General features: G+C 39.5%; 1 protein-coding gene across 2 annotated transcripts in view; it reads right to left on the bottom strand.

The window, feature by feature from the left end:
- Nucleotides 1-22,969, bottom strand: part of ddc (dopa decarboxylase) — a 34,765-nt gene that overhangs the window by 11,048 nt on the left and 748 nt on the right. The window contains exons 2-9 of one of the 2 annotated variants that reach the window (XM_084435424.1): nucleotides 21,290-21,498; nucleotides 17,623-17,736; nucleotides 15,922-16,041; nucleotides 6,806-6,940; nucleotides 6,274-6,417; nucleotides 5,083-5,149; nucleotides 4,890-4,984; nucleotides 2,464-2,531 (exon numbers count right to left, since the gene is read on the bottom strand). In XM_084435424.1, the coding sequence (XP_084291550.1) occupies nucleotides 2,464-2,531; nucleotides 4,890-4,984; nucleotides 5,083-5,149; nucleotides 6,274-6,417; nucleotides 6,806-6,940; nucleotides 15,922-16,041; nucleotides 17,623-17,736; nucleotides 21,290-21,490 (944 nt within the window). In that variant the 5' untranslated portion in view covers nucleotides 21,491-21,498. Of the gene's footprint in view, nucleotides 1-2,463; nucleotides 2,532-4,889; nucleotides 4,985-5,082; nucleotides 5,150-6,273; nucleotides 6,418-6,805; nucleotides 6,941-15,921; nucleotides 16,042-17,622; nucleotides 17,737-21,289; nucleotides 21,517-22,969 lie in introns of both variants that reach the window. The other variant, XM_084435425.1, reaches the window with a different exon arrangement.

Here is a 22,969-nt window from a genome sequence, read left to right as displayed (position 1 = left end):
AGGAAATGAGGTATAAAGAGATGATATAACCTCATAGTTGAATCAAGACCGTGCCGATCAAGTTCTGTTAAAGAGCCTACTGGTATAAGAGGGGATCATGCACAGAAATACAATCATATTTTTCTCAACAAAGTAACTTCTTTATATACAGTGAAAGTATTCAGACCCCCTTACATTTTTCACTCTTTGTTATATTGCAGCCATTTGCTAAAATCATTTAAGGTCATTTTTTTCCTCATTATTGTACACACAGCACCCCATATTGACAGAAAAACACAGAATTGTTGACATTTTTGCACATTTATTAAAAAAGAAAAACTGAAATATCACATGGTCCTAAGTATTCAGACCCTTTGCTCAGTATTTAGTAAAAGCACCCTTTTGATCTAATACAGCCATGAGTCTTTTTGGGAAAGATGCAACAAGTTTTTCACACCTGGATTTGGGTATCCTCTGCCATTCCTCCTTGCAGATCCTCTCCAGTTCTGTCAGGTTGGATGGTAAACGTTGGTGGACAGCCATTTTCAGGTCTCTCCAGAGATGCTCAATTGGGTTTAAGTCAGGGCTCTGGCTGGGCCATTCAAGAACAGTCACAGAGTTGTTGTGAAGCCACTCCTTCGTTATTTTAGCTGTGTGCTTAGGGTCATTGTCTTGTTGGAAGGTGAACCTTCGGCCCAGTCTGAGGTCCAGAGCACTCTGGAGAAGGTTTTCGTCCAGGATATCCCTGTACTTGGCCGCATTCATCTTTCCCTCGATTGCAACCAGTCGTCCTGTCCCTGCAGCTGAAAAACACCCCCACAGCATGATGCTGCCACCACCATGCTTCACTGTTGAGACTGTATTGGACAGGTGATGAGCAGTGCCTGGTTTTCTCCACACATACCGCTTAGAATTAAGGCCAAAAAGTTCTATCTTGGTCTCATCAGACAAGAGAATCTTATTTATCACCATCTTGGAGTCCTTCAGGTGTGCTTTCATGTGTCTTGCACTGAGGAGAGGCTTCCGTCGGGCCACTCTGCCATAAAGCCCCGACTGGTGGATGGCTGCAGTGATGGTTGACTTACTATTTTACAATTTTTTTGTAACCTTGGCCAGATCTGTGCCTTGCCACAATTCTGTCTCTGAGCTCTTCAGGTAGTTCCTTTGACCTCATGATTCTCATTTGATTCTCTGACATGCACTGTGAGCTGTAAGGTCTTATATAGACAGGTGTGTGGCTTTCCTAATCAAGTCCAATCAGTATAATCAAACACAGCTGGACTCAAATGAAGGTGTAGAACCATCTCAAGGATGATCAGAAGAAATGGACAGCACCTGAGTTAAATATATGAGTGTCACAGCAAAGGGTCTGAATACTTACACATTTGACCATGTGATGTTTCAGTTTTTCCTTTTTAATAGATGTGCAAAAATGTCAACAATTCTGTGTTTTTCTGTCAATGTGGGGTGCTGTGTGTACAATAATGAGAAAAAAAAAGAACTTAAATGATTTTAGCAAATGGCTGCAATATAACAAAGAGTGAAAAATTTAAGGGGGTCTGAATACTTTCCGTACCCACTGTATGTTGTATATTTATATGAATGTGAGAATCTATCTTTCTATGTATTTGCAGTACAGTACATACTACACTAATGGTCATTGGCTAAGAAAAGTCCAGTTAGCTTTTAGAAAAGGTCTTGCAACATTTGTTTTAAGGTTCAAGGTTTAAGGTTCCCTTTATTGCTATTCAGCACTTTTACAGACAAGTGAGAAGGACAAACTGTTTGACAAAGAGGCAGGGATTCAAGATTTGTTTCCAAGGTGAAGAATTTCATACATTTTTAACATGTGCATGGCTTCAGTGTCAAATTATTTTTTGGGGGCCACTGTATGTACTACCATTTCTGAATTTTTTAATTGAACCATTTCAAATTTTCAAAGTTTTGGGGTTGGTAGGATTTAAAAAAAAAAAAAAGTTTATTATGCTATTACTAATTTTCTGCAGCCATTACTCCAGTCTTCCGTGTCACACGATCCTTCAGGAATCAGTCTAAAATGCTGATATGGTGTTTAGGAATTACTATTATTATTTTCAATGTTGAAAATGTTTTAGTGGAAGCCAGGATTCTCAAGATTATTTGATGAATAAAATGTTGAAAAGAACAGCTTTTATTTAAAATACTACTCTCTTCTACCACTATAAATGTCTTTACTGTCACTTTTGATCAAATGAATGCATCCTTGCTGAATAAAAGTATTAATTTCATTCAAATAAATAAACAAAATCTTACTGCCACCAATCCTTTGAATGGTAGTGTATATCAAGGTAAATGTGTGTCTTTACTTTGTGTCTGTTTGCCTGGTGCTGATATAAAGGGCTGCCGGAACTGTTTCCTCTGTTGACTGACAAAGCTGACCCATAGTGTGTTGGGATACAGTAGATTGGGTCAGGAGATAAATTAAATAAGCTTTTTGACACTTACCACAATGTTGAGCAATCAAAGTTGACCAGGAGCCATTTATGAGGATTGAAATTGAAAGAGTCTGCAAACTAAAAGAGAAACAAATTTTTATTTTTTCAACACTTATTCTTCTTGAGACAATCAATGGGGAGCCATTGATACAATAAATAAGATTTTCTCTTTGAAATAAATCAGGGATGATCAAAGTCAGTTTTCATCCTGAAGATCCTCTTTCAATATTTCACTCGGTTCATCAGATACTGTAGGCTCTTGTGTTATGATCCCCCATGTCTTGTTTAGACTCTTGTGTTATTTCCTGTTTCTGTGCCATGTTTGTAGTCCCTTGTAGTTTTTCATGTTGATTAGTTCCCTGATTGTTCCTATAAGGAAGCAGGAGCTGAAGAGATTCAGGGGTTTTATTTAACAAGCAAACATAATCGAGAAACCAGGCAACACAAGAAACACAGAGAACCAAAAAGCAGGGACACGCACCATCTCCAACTACTGCAAACATCGACTGACAAGGAAAAAGGGAAACACAAGGGCTGTGGCCAAAATCGCCCCCTAATAGGGCCCTATTTGAGGGAACATCCATTTGTATTGGTGTCCGAAACTATAGTGGACGTTATTGAGCGCACTTCTATCGTTCAATCCCACAATGCACCGCAATAACAAGCGTTCAACTGATGTACGGCTAGAGATCACCCATAATGCACTGTGAGGGTCATGCCAAAGGAAATTCCCACATCTGACCAGAAGATGGGCGTCCGCAGTTGAATCATTCATCCATTTTCTAAACTGCTGGTCCAATGTAGCTACAGCGTAATATCATACAGGTATCAATTCATTTTAATTGATTATTAAATTGTTTAATTAAGGTTTATACATGCTAGTAGCCATGACAGAGTTCAAGATTAAACTTTTCATCTTATTACTGGAGCTTCCAGTTTGCTAAGTTTCAAATCATTCTAAAAGAGCAAGCACAGACTATGCAAAAGCGGCAGCCCTTCTGGCACACTCACTGTTCGATTTCGTTCACTCGTTTCAATTTACTCCCTCAAGTGAACTTTATTAGTGGAATAATGTAGAGAATAGTGAATGAGGGTAAAGGGGGCGATTTCAGACACAGCCAAGGGCTATATATATACAAAAGGTAACATGACACACCTGGGGACAAATCAGGGAACTAATCAACATGAATCATTATAAGGGACTACAAACATGGCTCAGAAACAGGAAGTAACACAAAACTCCAAACAAGACATGGGGAAGATATAACAGATTTATAGTTTCACATAATGATATTTTGCTTAGATTTTCTTTATTAAAACCATGACATTTGAACTCTATAGAAAACTGTTTGGGATTTTAAGATCATTTTCATCATATTAAATAGGTCCTAACAGATTCTAGAAACACCAATAACGAAGGTGCCAGTAGTCTCAATTCTGTTATTCATTTCTTAATGAAGTAATTGCTAGATTTGTCAAAATTATTATTATTATTGGACAATATTTTTGTATTTGGGCAAGAAAAAAACATGGATGGAGATTGCACCAAAACATATGTGATTGAATACCTTTGAATAATTTAATCCAAAATAATTCCTTGATGCTCAGTTTTGGAGCCTATTTTATCCCAATACTCAAGAATCGGTGTTAAAATAAAGACTGTAATTTTGAAATATGAAAATAAAATGAAAGAGTCATCTGTCACCTACCTGTTGACTTGGTCTGATATGAACTATTGACTCTGATGCAATGCGTCAAACTCACAATCAACTGCAGCATCTATCCAATGAGCATTCGAACAGAGCCACTATCTCAAAGTCAAATTTTTTTTTTTCACTCTCCCCTTTCCAATATCCTTTCTATCTGTTGCAATAAAGAATGCAGACACTGTCATGACGGTCTGATTGTTGCCATGCTGAGTCCTGCCTCTCTTTCATTCCCTGGCAACCGACTTGCAAACAGGAAACAGCAGCCTGCTGTCATTCCGGTCAATAATAAAAACCATCGTCTGAGCAGGGGAGCACTGTCTTCACTATTGTTTGAACTTGTGATGCTAATAAACAGTGATATTTCTTTAGCGGGGGAAAAAGGAACTTATCTAAAGGTCTTTCTTTGCCTCAGGAAATTACTTTACCCTTATCATTGCGACACCCAGCTGGGTGCCACGTCAACTCAAAGGACGATCAGGGATCTCTAATTTCCCGCCCATTCCACAAGACATCGCTCATGCCAGCTCGCATCATTTGTGACATTTAAATATTCTCATTCGCACACACACGACTCCTTCCTCCACACGCAGTTCCCAAAGTAACAGGATCAATAGTTGAGCCCAGCACAGATTGCTCTTCTGTTATCACTCACACCTTTCAAGGCTTTAAGAGCAGCCTGTGTGAAGTGTGCTTAAGAACACAATGTGTGATTTGAATGTTATCTCACCTCTACGCCATTCAGGAGTGGTCTGAACTCCGGACAGATAAATGCACTCCCAGCATATGCGGCATCAATGTGCATCCAGATTTCCTCTGCATTACCTGACATAGAAATATTGACAATGTTTCTATCAAATAATTGATTTTATTGCAACCACAAATAAGCTACAACAGAAAATAACAATGGTATTTGGTCTTACAAATAGGGCCGAGCTCAGTGATGCAGTCGAAAGCACAGGATGGAGTTGTTCCCAATGTCGCACAAAACTAAGAGAAACATCCAGAAAATCAAATGGATGGATTATTATGTATTGATTTTAATATTTTATGTACTACTCAAACAAATAAGTCAACAACCTACAATGTTCAATGAAAAATTCATTTGATCCCTGCTTGATCACAAAAGATTTGTTCCTGCTTATTTCGTCAGTCTTCTAACACAGATCTGCTGGCTGAGCCTGGGGCTAATTTGACTAATGTGATTCAGAAAACAGGCTCTCCAAACAGCATTAGCCATCATGCAGACGGTGGGGGACAGGTTCAGAGAAAGAGCAGAGACAAATGTCCAATTTGTTCTCATTTCATGCTCTCTAACAGTCTGAGTGGCTGCTATAGTTCTACCACTATGTTTGACTGATTCTATAATTTTGTACTGTTAATTTTATACAGTATAGTGGATGGAAGTTATAATACTAATACTACTACTATACTACTATATATGTACAGTCAAACCAAAATTTATTCAGACACCTATAACATTTCTCACATTATCACAGTTTATTTGCTAGTTTAGAGAAAATGGTAAAACATGACAAGAATCAAGTTATCAAATCAAATGATATTTCACTGGTTTTGGCCATCCTTCTGTTAGTCTCACAAATGAATTAAATTTAACAGATGACAGCTGACAGCTATTCAACCTAAGTACACAATTAGATAATACCAATTTAGGTCAACCAATTACCAAGACATACTTAATTTTGTTCAGTCTGTGATGTAAAAAGTTTGCATTAGCAATTAAAGAAAAACACACTTAAGCAAAACATGGTCAGGTCAAAGTGTCTAAATAATTTTTGGTCCCGAGTTTTTGACTGTATATGATGAGCATGATTTCACCAAGTACAACATGTTCCTTGATCCATGTCTTTGTTGATCCTGGAACAACATTCCAATCAACCAATCATATTTGAGGGTAAAGGATACAATTGATCTCAAGTTAAGGCTTACAACCAGGGTTAGGTGCTTCAACATCAGAATTATTCACCTATTATTATTTTAGGAATAGGTTATAATAATTATGTTCTATAAGTAATAATACTATTTTGCTTTATTTATTGTTTTTCACTAGTGATGTGTTGTTTAAATGAAGCATGTGGTGAAAAGATACATACAAAAAATGGAATGAGTCCAGTGGCTCTGTCCTCCTCTATGACTCTCCGCAGTGCATCTCCATGCACAGAAAACTTATTGTCAGAGAGAATTTTCTTCATCCTCACCCCACCTATCAGCCCTGCCCTCTCCACCGATGAGTGCGCCTGAAATATCAACAAAACACTGCAATGTTATTTCTGAATTAATGATTGTTTTAAAAACATGAACATTACTGTCATGGCCAAATATTCATAGTTTCCAATTAGACTTTTACAGACACATAAATACTGTAAGCACATTCATAAACAAGTGGCACTTCACTGTTATCCTGATACCCTTTTGCATTGTTTGACATTTCCATTCAATGAGAATTCTTGCTAATCATCCCTACTCACCCCTACTAACAGATTCTCGCCCTTACTTACAGGAGAACACGACGCCATGGTCATAGTGCCAGTTGAATGATGTGTATTATCTTGCAGACCATTAGTTTTAATACTGTAGGTTAAATATACCTTTGCATTAGTTTTTCATCAGGGCTTGTTGTCTCACCTGATCAGATGAGTAGGCGACTAGTTTGGATGTAATATCTGCCTCAGATTGGTCAGGATGGTCAGCCTGGATCAGTTTGACGATTTTGGAACGAGCAGCAAGAAGAGCCATGAGAGTGGCTTCACTGGCAGTGCCCTGTATGAACAAACAGCATATTTATTTATTCATTTGAACATGTCTGCACAAGTACACCAAATGTTGCTATCTATATTGAGCCGTTTTCATAATTGATAGGCATGTCCAATATTATTTGAGACATAATTTCTCACATCTTGAATATTTCATTGAGCGAAACAACCTCAATCAATATGCCCTGGTGATGCAGCAGTGATGAATTTTCATCAGCTCTCAAGCTCTGTTTTGTATGTTCTCAATGAGTGAATGAGAAGACTTCCACTCGAAACCCCTCAATACAGATCACCTCAGCTCATTGTGAGTCATGAGCTGTCTTTGATTTCCCTTTGTTAGCCTGACAGCTCACACCCACATCCTGATCACTAAAGATTCAGTTTACAGGAAAACCATTACCACATTTGTTTGGCAACACAAGTATGAAACCAATTTCAAATTTGGAGTGAAAATGTCAGTGACTGTAGTTCTGTCTAGACAACTCTCAGAGTGATTGGCATGGTAATGGGTATGACGATGTTGTATGTTTGGTCTTGGCGGAATAGATCTGCTGCGCTGCTGCTGCTGTTGCTGCTATTATTGCTGCTGCTGCGGCAGAGCAAGTACGGGACTTACTACTGCCAATACACAATACTACGACACGCTGCTGTGAGCAAGTAAGACATGCTGCTGCTGTACAATATTGCGTACATTAATTACCCCCCAACAGAGCAGGTGACATGGTATTTGACAATACAATACAAGCCAAGTTTACTGTACGTCAGAAAATACCCCACCCCCAGCAGATCAACCGCCAAAACATATGTACTGATGCTTCTCCGAAGAGCCATAGTAACGTGTTCATGCTATCTATGTGTGCCTGGCCCTTTAGTTTTGAGTATGAGAAATGGGGCGTATGCTTGGTCTAGGCGGACTAGATCTACGCAGTATTCCCCTAAGCAGATCTAGCCGTTAGACATGCAGGCTGCCTTGAGGTGCATATGAGATGCGTGTAGCACTGTAGCCCTATGTGAACTAGTGTACCCCTTTTTCTTTTTTCTTTTTTTTCCTCTTCAAGGGGTGTCCCTAATGACTTACCAATGTGGTGTTCTACGTATGTGCCTACATATCGGTGTATGCGTGCCGCTAAACTAAGTAGTCTGGGCCGTAAGGCTTGGCTCTGGTGGCCTATTAAACTATGTGTGCCTGGGCCTTGCTTTGCCGAATGGCTTAACTATATCGGCCTGTGACTATGTGCGCCTGGGCTACCACGCCGAATGGCTTAACTCTAGTGGCCTATGACTATGTGTGCTTGAGCCGAAGCTCCAACATATCCAATTAGAACGCGCATTATGTGTGGCTTTAACAAATGGTAACACGTTGCAGGCTTAGTTATAAAAAATAAATAAAAAAAAAACTCACAACCACCTGAGCAAATAGTATGATGATTTAGCATAGTTTGATAATCGTCATTGTCAAACCCTCTGTATTCCTACTTGTAAATGTGGAGTCATCTGGACAACGGATGAATAATGGAGTATGACTACGAGTATTCAGCTGGCCAAGCCCGAACACTCACGAGTAAATGAAACATCAGCCTTGAAAAGTGTTGTTGGAAGTTGGATTAATAAAGTAATAGCCCCAGTTAAATGCTATACGTTTTCTCATGAACATTTTCTCATGACCACAATGCGTAGTCGCAGTAACCTTGCGTAAAAGGCTTGCTGCTGCTGTATCTTAACACGTATCTCTGCTGCTTTATGCTAGTATTTTACTCCTGCGTCAAATGCAAGATTGTTTGTTGTTTCGTAGATTAAGCAATATTAATATTTAAACGTGAATGCCCTTCCAGGTTCTGGAACCCAGTGTTCCCAAAATATAGTGATGTTGCTTAAAGGGATAGTTCACTTTGAAATTAATTTTTGATATGTTTTAGCTTACCTCAAGGGCATCCAAGATGTAGGTGTCTTTGTTTCCGCAGTAGTTTCAATTTTGATATTTTTAGGTCAAACCGTTCTTGTCTGTCAGTCATATAATGCAGGTCTATGGTCACTGTCTCAAAACACAAGCACATAGTCCAAATTAAAACAATTCCCCACGTCCAAATGAAACAATTCCCCATCATAAGTACACATTGATGGCCTAAGACACGAAACGAGCGGTTTGTGTGAGAAAACGAACAGTATTTATATCGTTGTTATCTCTTGAAAACAGCACAAGTCCAAATGATCTGACGGCGCGGGCGGGTATAGATATATACATAGATGTCGCCTTGGCTACGGTTTCGTTCCAATGAACTGCAGTAGCAAAGGCGACCTCTAGTGTATACATCTATACCCGCCAGCGGGCGGGTATAGATGTATACACTAGATGTCGCTTGGCTACGGTTTCGTTCCAATGAACTGCAGTAGCCAAGGCGACATCTATGTATATATTTATACCCGCCCGCGCCGTCAGATCATTTGGACTTGTGCTGTTTTCAAGAGATAACAACGATATAAATACTGTTCGTTTTCTCACACAAACCGCTCGTTTCGTGTCTTAGGCCATCAATGTGCACTTACGATGGGGAATTGTTTCATTTGGACGATGGGGAATTGTTTTAATTTGGACTCTGTGCTTGTGTTTTGAGCCAGTGACCATCGACATGCATTATATGACTAACAGACAAGAACGGTTTGACCTAAAAATATCAAAATTGAAACTACCGCGGAAACAAAGACACCTACATCTTGGATGCCCTTGAGGTAAGCTAAAACATATCAAAAATTAATTTCAAAGTGAACTATCCCTTTAATGCAGATGCTGTATAGCAGTGTCCACCAAGAGAATATAAATGTACCACGAACATTAGATTTACGAGTCATTATTTTACGAAATTTGGGAAAGAACTCAAATATTTGAGCTGATATTCTATTAGGCCTAAATCTATTGTCTGTGTTACATTACTAAAGCCTTACTACTTGGCATTTCATCTGTCACATGCAATGGTTATGTCAACAACACAATTTGAGAGTCGATCCCACATGTCACTCCTGAACTTCTTAGCCTGCACCCGACTGTCTGTCCTCACCACGCATGAACACTTATTCAATGAATGACAAATCTCTGTTCTGTGTAAACAATGAGTGACCACGCACGAGAGATCACTTCTGGCGCTTTCCGGCGCTTGCGCAGACTAAGTCAGATCACTTGGACGTGGTTGTGTACAAGAGGTAAAAACTATATAAATACTGTTCGGTTTCTCACACAAACCGCTCGTTTCGTGTCTTAGGCCATCAATGTGTACTTACGATGGGGAATTGTTTAATTTGGACTTCTCTGTGCATGCTCTTTGAGGTGGTGACCATAGACCTGCATTATATGACTGACAGACAAGAACGGTTTCACCTAAAAATATCAAAATTGAAACTACTGCGGAAACAAAGACACCTACATCTTGGATGCCCTTGAGGTAAGCTAAAACATACCAACATTTTATTTCAAAGCTAACTATCCCTTTAAAATAGTCGGATCAACATATAATATCATTGAAAGCCAGGATTGGTAGTTCTGTAGCAGCGGACAGAGGCTGGAAGTAAGTTAGGCATCAGGTATCGCATAGGGATCACACCCTAACGATATTATTTTCTGAAAGTAGCATTTCTTTTCATGGCAGTTGAGGTGCGAAATGTTGTCTTTCGTAGCCATTTACTGTATCCGTACGAAGCTGTAAATAGTAGAAAGCTAGCTAGGTAATGCTTGTCAGTACCATAGACAGTACTGGTAGGTACTCAAGATGGCGGCAGTCAACTGGAAAAAGAGCGGATGACGTAAGAGGTCACGTGACTGATATTCATGTATATGAGCGGGTCGAAGAACTTCAAAATGAGTTTTAAATTCATACGATTTTTATTCATTTAGCCTAATGTGTTAATTCTAGATGTTTATTTATGTAAAAAAAAAAAAAAATTATTACAATTTTTTTTTTAGTAAAATATTTATGTTTATTCGAGTAGCTTTCAAACCCTGGAGGGCGCAGAGTTGCCATGGAAACGGCGCAGCAAACACAACTGACGAGCAGCAAACTCCCTCTCTCGCTGTTGTTTTCACTGCTTTGAGGTGAGTTTACTCTCTAAATCACACAAATAATACATACAACTGTTAGTCTGTTTGTGTTATTGACACACATCTGTTGAATATTTACTTCATAGAAAAGTTTAGTCTTCGAAAAAGTCCGTTAGCATCTCACCCGTTTTCAGAAGAGGTAAAGTTAACTGTTAGGCTAACCTAAACTCTTGTTTATAAAAGTTTGGCCTTTTATTTAATCACGTCTTTATGTATAGATTTCAGGACTTAGCGATTTTTTTCTAAGGTTTTGCTGTCAGTTGAATGGGTGATTGGAAGTTGGCTAATTTATTTAACAAACTGATATTTAAATATAAATGTATGTGCTGTTAATCGATGACGTCACTTGCACGAAGCACAAAAAAAGTCTGAAACTAGTTCAAATGCGTTTTGATCTTTCACGGTAAACAAATATTGATAAATGTTCTGTTATTTTAGCAGCGACAAAATAACCCCTTAACAACAGAGGGAAAGCTCCACGATTTCAACATTTCTGAAGAAAGCTGCTGCCAGAGAGGAAACACAGGTGAAGTGAGGAAGCTCATTAAATAACTTCATATCCATTTTTCCCCACAATATGTTTTACCTATATCACCATACATCTGTTTTTTCCGTCTTTTTATTATCTCAAATTTAAAAATGTTATTTATTTAATTTATTTTAAGAAGGCTTTGACATTCAAATGTAAGTGACGCTATATGAGCAATATTATATGTAAACCTAAAACATAAATTCTGTTATCCTAAGAAATTATTTTCTGTATATTCTTCTTTCTCTTTTCTGCTTTTCACCTTCTTCTGTAGCTTCTTTACTTTTAATAAACATGTCATTTTTGTATTGGTTTCCGTTACATACATGTATTGATCCCTAAATGTATTAACTGAAAACAATACACAATTCCCTAGAATTCATAAGATTTACAGCAGAGAATGAAATGTTTGAGTTTATCATTTCTATGCGGATTTCAAGGTTATGGATCAAGCACATCTTCATTCCCAGGACTAAAGGTGAGAAGTGGACGTGGTATTTTGGTCGTTAGGACGTACCTGCCATGCTCCAGCAACGTACAGTTATAACGTCGCCACAACGAATACAGGAATCACAAAGTTATGTTGCTAGAACATTATTTGGCACGTCGCACCGACTAATATGGTCCTTTGATGTTACGTCCTCGCAACATGCCAGTTTGGTCATTGAGACGTACACGTTACGTTCTTGCGCGATACCACTATAACGTCGCCATGACGATTATGGGAATCACAAAGTTACGTCGCTGGAACGTTATGTGGTACGTCGCTACGACGAATATGACCCGGTCCGGTTATGTCTTCACAACGTAACTGTGTTAGCTGGGTAGTCGCTAGGTCGTGCAAACTGCTCACTCATCTCAGACCATGCTATCTCAGAAAATGCCGCTACATCAGTGAGCTGTGCAAACTGCAATGAGTCTCCTATTTACACTCATGCACTTCTCCTATTTACACTCAGTCCTGACATTATCCAGCGCGCACACACACACATACCCGGTGGAGCATTTACCAAAATGATACAGCATCGCTGTGGTGCTCTGCTTTCGTTTGAGAAATACATGAAAACTGCCTTGCAAAGTTGAAATGACAATTATCATTCTACGTGTGAGCAGTTAGTCTAAACGAAAGGTATCCAACATTAGCATACATCACTGTCCGATCGACTCATTAGCCGACACATGACTAAAAAAAAACAGCAATGCAAGTTTGAGAGATGGCACCCCGCCAAATCTTGTGAGAATCACAACTTGCTTTACGGCACGACGTCACATACATCAACAACATATGAAGCAGCCTCTATGGAAGACACTAGCATGCATTTCAGACGTGAATCATGGCAGAGTCGACGAAGAAAATGAGAAAATTAAGAAAGCGAGGTCGGAAGGCTCTGCGTGAGTGGTATTTACGACAGTAACGTTAAATACAAGTACTCCTGTTTGAGAAAAAAGGAAACTGCATAGTGTGCCTGTAAAGAGTTCAGAAAAGCTTTTCTCTGCATCCTTACATTACATGCTTGCTGCTGCATAAATGTAAAATGCACATTCTCTAGCTGCTAATGCTAGTGATTCACTCTAGCATTAATTCAGGACTACTGACATCACATGACACATGATTTAGACCTTATGAATGGTTAGTTCATAAGGAATTGATTAAGCAGACTAGGCAAAACAGTGATAGTGTAAAAACCATAGACTGTAAAAAAAAAAAAATTTGGACGTAGTGTCTGTGACGTCACCCATAGGTTTCTGAAGAGCGTTTTTGAAGCCTAAAGTGGGCGGAGCTGGCCGTTGGCATCTTGGCAGCGTGTCACTCCCGGATATCTGAAAATGGGCAAAGAGACAGGATGTGGGTGGAGTTGAGGTGCCTGGTTGCTGAATCCACGCCCGCCTAGCTGGCTAGCTCGACGTGATCGAGTTAGCTCAAGCTTAGGAGCTAATGCTATATGCTACTGGCCTCGCACTAAAGTGACAGCTGACTTGAAGAAGTAAAGCCAATAGTTAAAGTTCATGTTTTTGCCCTTCGAAATACTATAATAGGTAAAAGACATAGCTAAATTGAGACTGTGTATCGTGATGCATTATTATTCTGCTAGTTAAAAATGTATCATGCAGTAACTTACAATATTGCTCTGAGCGGGTACGTGTGCATGTGTGTGACAGTGATTCATGTGCATACATGTCAGTCAGCACGGCATCGCTCATCAAGTTCATAGAGAGCTTTATTCAGTCCATTTTAAATTCTGATTTTGGCCGCCTCTCAAATCGGTCAAACCAAAGATATTACCTAAGAAGTTCAAGTAAATGCACTGGAAATCCACGCTCATTCAAGGATGTGCATCTATTGCATGGATGGAGAAAGCACTGACACCTGCAGGATTTCATCTGACGGTACTTTTTATTTAACACTTAAAAGTTAAATAAGCATATATATTCTATCTGTTCCGTGAGAGTACCGCAGAACAAGTGTAGCCTCTATATCTATAGACGTTTTTAAATCTGAAAACTCCAAAAAGCAACGAAATTGTCAGACATCCATGAGTGCATGTTCACAGAGGAAAACAACTGAAAAACAGTGCTGGTTGTTCCCTCGATACTTGACAACGACTGAATCCAACGGGGTGGGCGAAGGTATAATGCGTGTATTAAATTGTATGAAAAAAGCACAAACACAGCAGAGATGGCAAGTTCAGCAGCTGGAATTAGCTGAGGTGACATGACAGCTAACAGACACAGACAGCAGACAAACGGCTAGTAGTGACAGCAGCGGCAATCCACCTGTCACTCAAGTGACCACGCCCTTAATTATGCAGAACTGGGTTGCGGGTTCTTTCACGATTGCCTGTGTCTCTGTGTTCAAGGCCTTTTTGATGTTCTCTTGTCTTTATGTTTCTGGTTTCAGTTCCTGTGATTTAGTTCCGGTTTCCATTGTCATCTTGTTTGTTTCCATAGTTACCGCCATGTCAACTAATGACTTACACCTGTCCTTCATTTAGCCCCTTGTCTTCTTGTGTATTTAAACCTTCAGACTTTGTCTGTTCTTTGTCTTGTGTTAACGTTTCAGGCTGATATGTATCTCTGTTTGGTTCCTAGAGTTCATTAAATGTTATTTCATAGTTCATCTGCGTCAAGCCTCATTGTTGTGGATAATCAAGTCAAGTCAAGTCAATCAAACTCATTGATTTACATTACAATCTAACAGAATTTCATCTTACTTTTTGACCATATAAATATCAGCAACTGCACCAAATTGCATATTTTTTGCTCAGTGTGGACCTCTAATAAAAAGTAGGTGTTTTTTCCTCCTCAAATATGAGCTCCATATTCTCTTCTATCACACTATATGAGCCATAAAAGCCTAATGTATCAAATATGACACTCAACAATTTTTTTTATCAACTGTTAAGTAAAAAAAATAAAAATAATTCTGACTTATTTCATATGTCAGGCTTTACAGGGTTAAGACTTACACATGAATATTGTGATGAGAATGAATGCACTCCAACACTTGCAATGTCAAACGCTACATGCTCAGGTTTACTTGCATAATTTACTTGCACCTGTTCTCCTCCCCTCTCTACTATGCCCACCTTTGCTGAAAGGCATTGCTTACAAAACCCACAAACTTCCTCATTAGTGTGTGCTATCAGTGAAAATAATGCCTGTTGCCATAGTGAGCTCTCTGAAAAGCCCAGAGACAAAACCATCCAGGAGAAGGACACACACACTCCAAAGCGGCCCTAATGACAGAGCATCAAACCGACTGTCATCAGTGGGCTTTCCATACACTGTGCTTCCTGTCTCTCTCTCTAAATGGTCACAGCTGCTCAACTGCTGCATCAATAGTGATGAAATGAACACGGACTGCTCTCAACGCACGCCTCTCCTCTCATGTGTAGCTGACGTCTTAAAAGGCAATTTCTACTGGACGTAACAATTGTCAGGGCCTAGGAAAGAAATCAATGACAAACAAATTGCTGTCATTGAAATGTATTTGATATTTGTTGTTGTTCAAAAGAAATGACCCGTAAACATGGATTGAGCATGTGGAATTTAAGTGGTCTGAAACATACCGTTTTTGACACCTGATGCAAGATCCTGTTGACAAATCAGATATTTTTAAAACAAATTTTCGATATTTAAATGCGTGTTGTTGGTTTCAAAACACCTTTTGATTATATAAATCAACCTTTTCAGACCTACAGATGCTTAAAAGTCAATGTTCATTCACACAGTTATATATATATTATATACAGTTTATATAAATTATCTTCTCCAATAACCTTCATACCCCTGGTTGAAAACCCTGTATAAGTGATGCCATTCAAATAAACTTACAGTACTAGCAGCCAAAATCTTTTCTTAACTATCTCACCTGGATGACCCCTCCCCCTTTGCCCTCTGTACCAGCAAGAAAATCTTCTGGTAGCTTCAGCATCTTTCCCAGCCAGTCCAGCATCACTGTCTCCAGCTCCGTACAGGCAGGACTCGCTGCCTACAAAACAAAAAATCCTGCATCAGCCTACAAGAACAGACAGGTGGCTATGGATGGATGGACGGATGTACAGATGGCTAACTGGATGGATGGATGGATGGCTAACTGGATGAAGGATATACAGATGGCTAACTGGATGGATGGATGGATGGTGGATGGACTGATGGCTAACTGGATGATGGATATACAGATGGCTGACGGATGGATGGACGGACGGACGGACGGACGGATGGATGGATATACAGATGGCTAACTGGATTGATGATGGATGGATGGATGGATAGATATACAGATGGCTAACTGGATGGATGGATGGACGGATGGCTGGATGGATAGATGGATGGATGGATGTACAGATGGCTAACTGGATGATGGATGGATGGATGGATGGATGGATGGATGGATATACAGATGGCTAACTGGATGGATGGATGGATATACAGATGGCTTACTGGATGGATGGATGGATGGATGGATGGATGGATGGATGGATGGATGGATGGATGGATATACAGATGGCTAACTGGATGGATGGATGGATGGATATACAGATGGCTAACTGGATGATGGATGGATGGATGGATATACAGATGGCTAACTGGATGGATGGATGGATATACAGATGGCTTACTGGATGGATGGATGGATGGATGGATGGATATACAGATGGCTAACTGGATGGATGGATGGATGGATGGATGGATATACAGATGGCTAACTGGATGATGGATGGATGGATGGATAGATATACAGATGGCTAACTGGATGGATGGATGGATGGATGGATATACAGATGGCTAACTGGATGATGGATGGATGGATAGATATACAGATGGCTAACTGGATGGATGGATGGAGGGACGGATGGCTGGATGGATAGATGGATGTACAGATGGCTAACTGGATGATGGATGGATGGATATACAGATGGCTAACTGGATGGATGGATGGATGGATGGATGGATGGATGGATGGATGGATGGATGGATATACAGATGGCTAACTGGATGGATGGATGGATATACAGATGGCTAACTGGATGATGGATGGATGGATGGATATACAGATGGCTAACTGGATGGATATACAGATGGCTTACTGGATGGATGGATGGATGGATGGATATACAGATGGCTAACTGGATGGATGGATGGATGGATGGATATACAGATGGCTAACTGGATGGATGGATGGATGGATGGATGGATATACAGATGGCTAACTGGATGATGGATGGATGGATAGATATACAGATGGCTAACTGGATGGATGTATATACAGATGGCTAACTGGATGGATGGATGGATATACAGATGGCTAACTGGATGGATGGATGGATGGATGGATGGATATACAGAAAGACTGGATGGATGGATGGATGGATGGATGGATGGATGGATGGATGGATGGATGGATGGATGGATGGATGGATGGATGGACGGACGGATAGACAGGTAGGTTTAGGTTCCTAAATTGATGGATAGATCGAAAAATGGACAGAAAGACTGGATGGATGGATGGATGGACACAGACAGACAGAGAGCAAACTTGATGGATAGATGAATAGAGAGAAAAACATACCCAAGAGAATCCAATGCACCCAATGGCTCCACATAGCATGTCTGCCAGCATTGCCGGAAAAGAGTGGGCAGTAGGGAAGTATGCATAGAAGTACGGGCTGTGCCAGTGAGTCACCTGAAACAGTGTAGTAAACATGTAGAAACAGTTGTTTAAAATTTATATTCAATGTTCATAAAAAAACTTATAATAGATTCTTTTTACAACCTCTGTATTTCCTTCTGTAATTTAACATTTTATCAAACTAAAGAATAAGGGAACTGTATTCTGTCAGATTTAGTTTGGTTGCTCTGTTGTTGTTCACCTTTACTATTTTGAACAGGGATTATGACTTCAGAAATAGTGACATTTGGGTTTTTCTCTCAGAAAGTTAAAGGTTAGATGAAATTATGAAGGCTAGATGAAATTATTCCATGTGTTTAGCAGAGGAGAGAGCTTGAGGCACTGTGCGTCTGTCTCTCTCTTGCAGGATTTTCCTATTGTGAGTCATTCATTAGCTCCAGCACACACTTTTAAACAAGCATTAAAACAGGACTTCTGAAAGGGAAAATTGGTCTAAGTGGACACTTTGGGAAGGTTAACACCTTTAACTGAATTAAAATGTTAGTTTTTTCCCTCTGAGCTATGAAATGAAGGTGTGGGGGAGGCTTTTCTCTGACCCCAGGTCAGAGTTTAATGATTCATTTCCTTACTATCAGATTACCAGCCACAAAAAAAGGTGGACTTTGAGTATAGGAAGGAAAACTTTGAGGGTCTCTCAATATGGCCACTGGCCCATAAAACAAAATACAGTGTATCTTTATCTGTACAAGACAAATCACACAGATGTTACATCATCGGCATAGTGAATAACATAACTCTATCATCCTATCTTTGGTAGACTATCAGTTTAAATGGTGGACATAATGTCAGTAAGTGAAATATACACAACTTTAGATCAATATTTCAATCTCCTGGTTCTAAATTGGTACAAAAAAAAAAAAAAAAAAATTAAATAAGCTCTGTGTCTATGACTAGAATGTTTAGACAAATGTTTTTTTTTTGTTTGTTTTTTTTTTTTTTCTAGCAACAACTATTTATTTTCTTTTTTTTTGTGAATTTTGATTTCTAAAATAAAATTTTCATTCATTCATTCATTTTCATTTTATTGTCCACGATGTGGAAATTTGCCTTCGGTCTCATAAAAACAACAATCAAACCAACAACAACAAAAACAACAAGAACAACAAGACTAACAATGATTATATTTTTGCTATAGTTGTTGACTAAGCATATGAACACAAAACAACATAACATACATTCAGGAAATGGTATATTATATACTGTATAATAAATGTAGAACTGAAATTATCCTTTTGCATAGTTTTTACAAACGTTTGATAAATTAAATGCTTACACTTTATTTTACGGTGTCCTTGTTACAGTGTTGCAATACATTTAAATACTAAGTAATATTAACTAACAGTGGGTACTTACTATATAATTAGGGTTAGGTTAGTTGCATGTAATTATACATAGTTTACATTTATTACTACTACATGTAGCGTAACAAGGACATTGTAAAATGAAGTGTTACCAATTAAATTTAAATTACTGATTATTTACAATGAAAAAAATAATGATTTGATTTTTGTGTTATATATTTCATAAATTTTGTTTCATAGTTTTTTCCTTTAACAAATGTTCTGTTAAATAGATACAAATATTATTAATAGAAAACACATTTTAAATACAGATATTTTGCATATTCACTTTAGTATTTTATATTTTATAAAAAGGTATTTTTCTCTAATCAGTGTCTATAAACAGTAGTTGCCTCTGCTATTGGAGTGCTTTTGTCACAAACGTTAACATGTTCAGTAAGTTGTACATTTGGTGGAAATTATCAATAGCTTATTAGCCATCAAGACTAAAAAAAAAAAAAAAAAAAGACTTAAAATAAAAAAAATGCCAAGACAGTACTGCTGTTCAAGAAGGGCGACCGCGAGCTGCTCAGCTACTACCGGCCGATCACATTGTTGTCGGCCGTGTACAAGATCTTCACTAAGGTGCTGCTCAATCGGTTGGCCAAGCAGCTAGACGAACAACAACCCGTCGAGCAGGCCGGATTTAGATCTGGCTTTAGCACCATGGATCATGTGCAGGTGCTGAACCAGCTGCTCGAGCGGACCAGGGAGTACAAGATGCCGCTGGTCCTGGCTTTCGTCGATTACGAGAAGGCCTTCGACTCGGTCGAGATTAACGCCGTGATGCTCGCCCTCCAACAACAAGGCATCGGTGACGAGCACGTGGCCCTGCTGCAGGAGCTGAACAGCAACTGCGCCACCACCATCACCCTGTTCGACCGGCCGCTTAATATCAAGGTCGGCCGCGGGGTCAAGCAGGGAGACACCATCTCGCCCAAGCTTTTCACCGCCTGTCTCGAGCAAATTTTCCGGCAGCTCAACTGGGACGAGGTCGGCATCAAGATCAACGGCCGCTGGCTCAATCACCTGCGCTTTGCCGATGACATCGTGCTGATAGGCTGTTCGGCGGTCGATGTACAGCAGCGGCTTGACCAGCTCAACCAGGCTGGTGCCCGGTTCGGCCTCAAAATCAATCTGGCCAAAACCAAGTGGATGCGCAACGACCAGGTGGCCGACTCCACCCTCCATGTCGACCAGCATCAGCTCTAGCAAGTGGATAGCTATATCTACTTGGGCCAGGAGCTGACCATCGACCACAAGATTGGCCGAGAACTGGCACGACGACGCCGAGCAGCCTGGGTCAGCTTCGGCTCAATTGCCGAGACAGAGCCATTGACCCGGACATCAGGGCTGCCCTATTCAACAGTACCGTCCTGCCGGCCATGCTCTATGGGGTTGAGACCTGGACAATGACGGCGGCCGACCGGCTAAAGCTGGCCGTGACTGAACGCGCAATCGAGCGCCGCATGATCGGGGTCCAACAGACCGACCACGTCCGCAACGAGCAGTTGCGGGCCATGACCAGGGTGGATGACGCGGTGGACCTGGCCAACAAGGCCAAGAAGCGCTGGGCCGGGCATCTGATGCGGCGGACGGACGAAAGATGGACGCGCGAAGTCACCGTCTGGTTGCCGATCGACATCAAGCGGCCACGTGGACGCCCTGCAACACGATGGCGCGATTCGCTACGACAAGATCTGGGACACAATTGGATGAGGCTCGCCCAGGACCGACAGACCTGGGCAGATCGTTGTGGTCTGCGCTGACCACTTTTGGCCGGCGAAGACAGACCGATTCTGGATTCTGGATTCTGGAAATTGACTAAAAGCTAGTAAGAGAAACATCCTATTAAAAATGATGCCTAAACGAATCATACCAGTTGAAAACAAAGTTCAACTTATAGAGATTGTTCACCTAAAATTGAAAATTCTGTCATCATTTACTCATCATCAAAGCTGTTGTTCCAAAGCGGTTTGAATTTCTCTCTTCTGCTGAGCACAAAAGAAGATATTTTGAAGAATATGGGTAACCAAACACTTGATGTACCCCATTGACTTCAAGCAATGAAGCCAATGTGGACCAGAAACCGCTTGGTAACCGACATTCTTTAAAATACTTTCTTTTGTGTTCAGAATTCTCTTTTTTGGGTGAACTATCCCTTTAAGACAGTACAACGATGTCAGAGTTGGTTAACACTGACTCACCCCTGGCATGATCACCCTCTCTATGTCTTTGACCACATCCTCATAGTTCTCTGCCTCCTCCGGGGCCTCCTCGGGAATCAATGGCCTTAGATATCCAGGTTCCACATCAGGGTAAACTTGCCTCTTCTCAATGTTCTCTACATAATCTGCCACATAGTCCACCATCTCCTTCCCGCGTCTCCGGAACTCTGCAGCGTCCATCGTTTTGGCTGAAAGAGGAGTAGAGTCTTTCAGTGGGAAGAATAAAAGTCAATCTGATGTATACTGTAGGTTCCTTCTCAATGTCCTCAAATGAGGAGAGCTGTAATTATATTAGAGTGATTGAGACTGTTTTCATGGACAACATGATTCTCAGTATCTTAACCGGAAAACTATAGCCAAAGGCCACATGTTCAAGACATGAAAGGTAATTATAGCAGATCTATCTATCTATCTATCTATCTATCTATCTATCTATCTATCTATCTATCTATCTATCTATCTATCTATCTATCTATCTATCTATCTGTCTATCTATCTATCTATCTATCTATCTATCTATCTATCTATAAACATTAAACATTATGGTTACTTTTTTATTTCAGTTTTAATTTTAGTAGTTTTTTTTTTTTTTTTTTCAGTTATTAATTTTATTGTTTTAACTTAGGTGCCAAGGTAATATTTTAAACAAAAAAAAATTCTATTGATTTGATTTTCATCTTATATTTATTTCAGATTTAATTAAAATAAACTTGTTTGTAGTAATTTAAGTTTTAGTAAACATAAATAGCCTTGCAATAATGAAATAACAACCTTGTGAAATAATGGATGCACTTCATGCAGAGTGCACAAATGAATTATATTTGTGTGAATATGAAAACGGAATAAAAAAAATGTAGGTAGCACTTTATTTTACAGTCCTGTTTCCCATGTACATTCTATGTACTTGTAGTAATTGCAATAACTGGGTAATAACTAGGTACTAACCCTGAACCTTCCCCTAAACCTAACCTTAACCCATACCTTATACTTTCTTAGGTGTAAGTACACATAAGTGCACATACTGTAAAATAAAGTGCAACCCAAATGTATGTTCAAACATAATAAACCATCATCCCTGCACATGAGTAACAATATTTGCTGATAAGAACATCACAGGTTGCCAAATACATACTATAAAAAATGAACAATGTGAACTTTCCAAACTAAATGTTAACAGTGTGCTGGCATAGCTAATTTGCACTAATTTTACAAATGTATGACACTGATTTTCCTCACACAATCACACATAGGCTATTGGTTAAATTTGACCATAAATTTGTACTTTTTAGAGCAAATATAATAGAAAGAAACTACAGTATGTCAGTGAAAGCATTGTTCTAAAAGAGTTCTGTCTGTATCAGCAGGGTTGGTGACTGTGACTACTACTAATTATTTGTATGGCTGTTATCTCTTCACCCTAATCCACATAATACAAATGGATTGAGAAGTGTCAGAGTGTGTGTGTGTGTGTGTGTGTGTGTGTGTGTGTGTATGCAAGTGATGACTCATCCAGAAGGTGGTTAGTCGTTTTGATTACGTACTAGTAAGTACTATTAGTTGTTCATATTTGCACACATGTACAAATATAATTTAGCTATTTGAGGAAATTATCATGGACTTACATTGACAAACCCTAACCCTATCCCTAAAAGGACATTT

Source organism: Rutilus rutilus, assembly GCF_951802725.1.
Source record: "Rutilus rutilus genome assembly, chromosome: 17".
NCBI classification, from domain to species: Eukaryota; Metazoa; Chordata; class Actinopteri; order Cypriniformes; family Leuciscidae; genus Rutilus; species Rutilus rutilus.
Note: the sequence above shows the minus strand (reverse complement) of the source record. Positions and strands in the feature narration are given on the sequence as shown.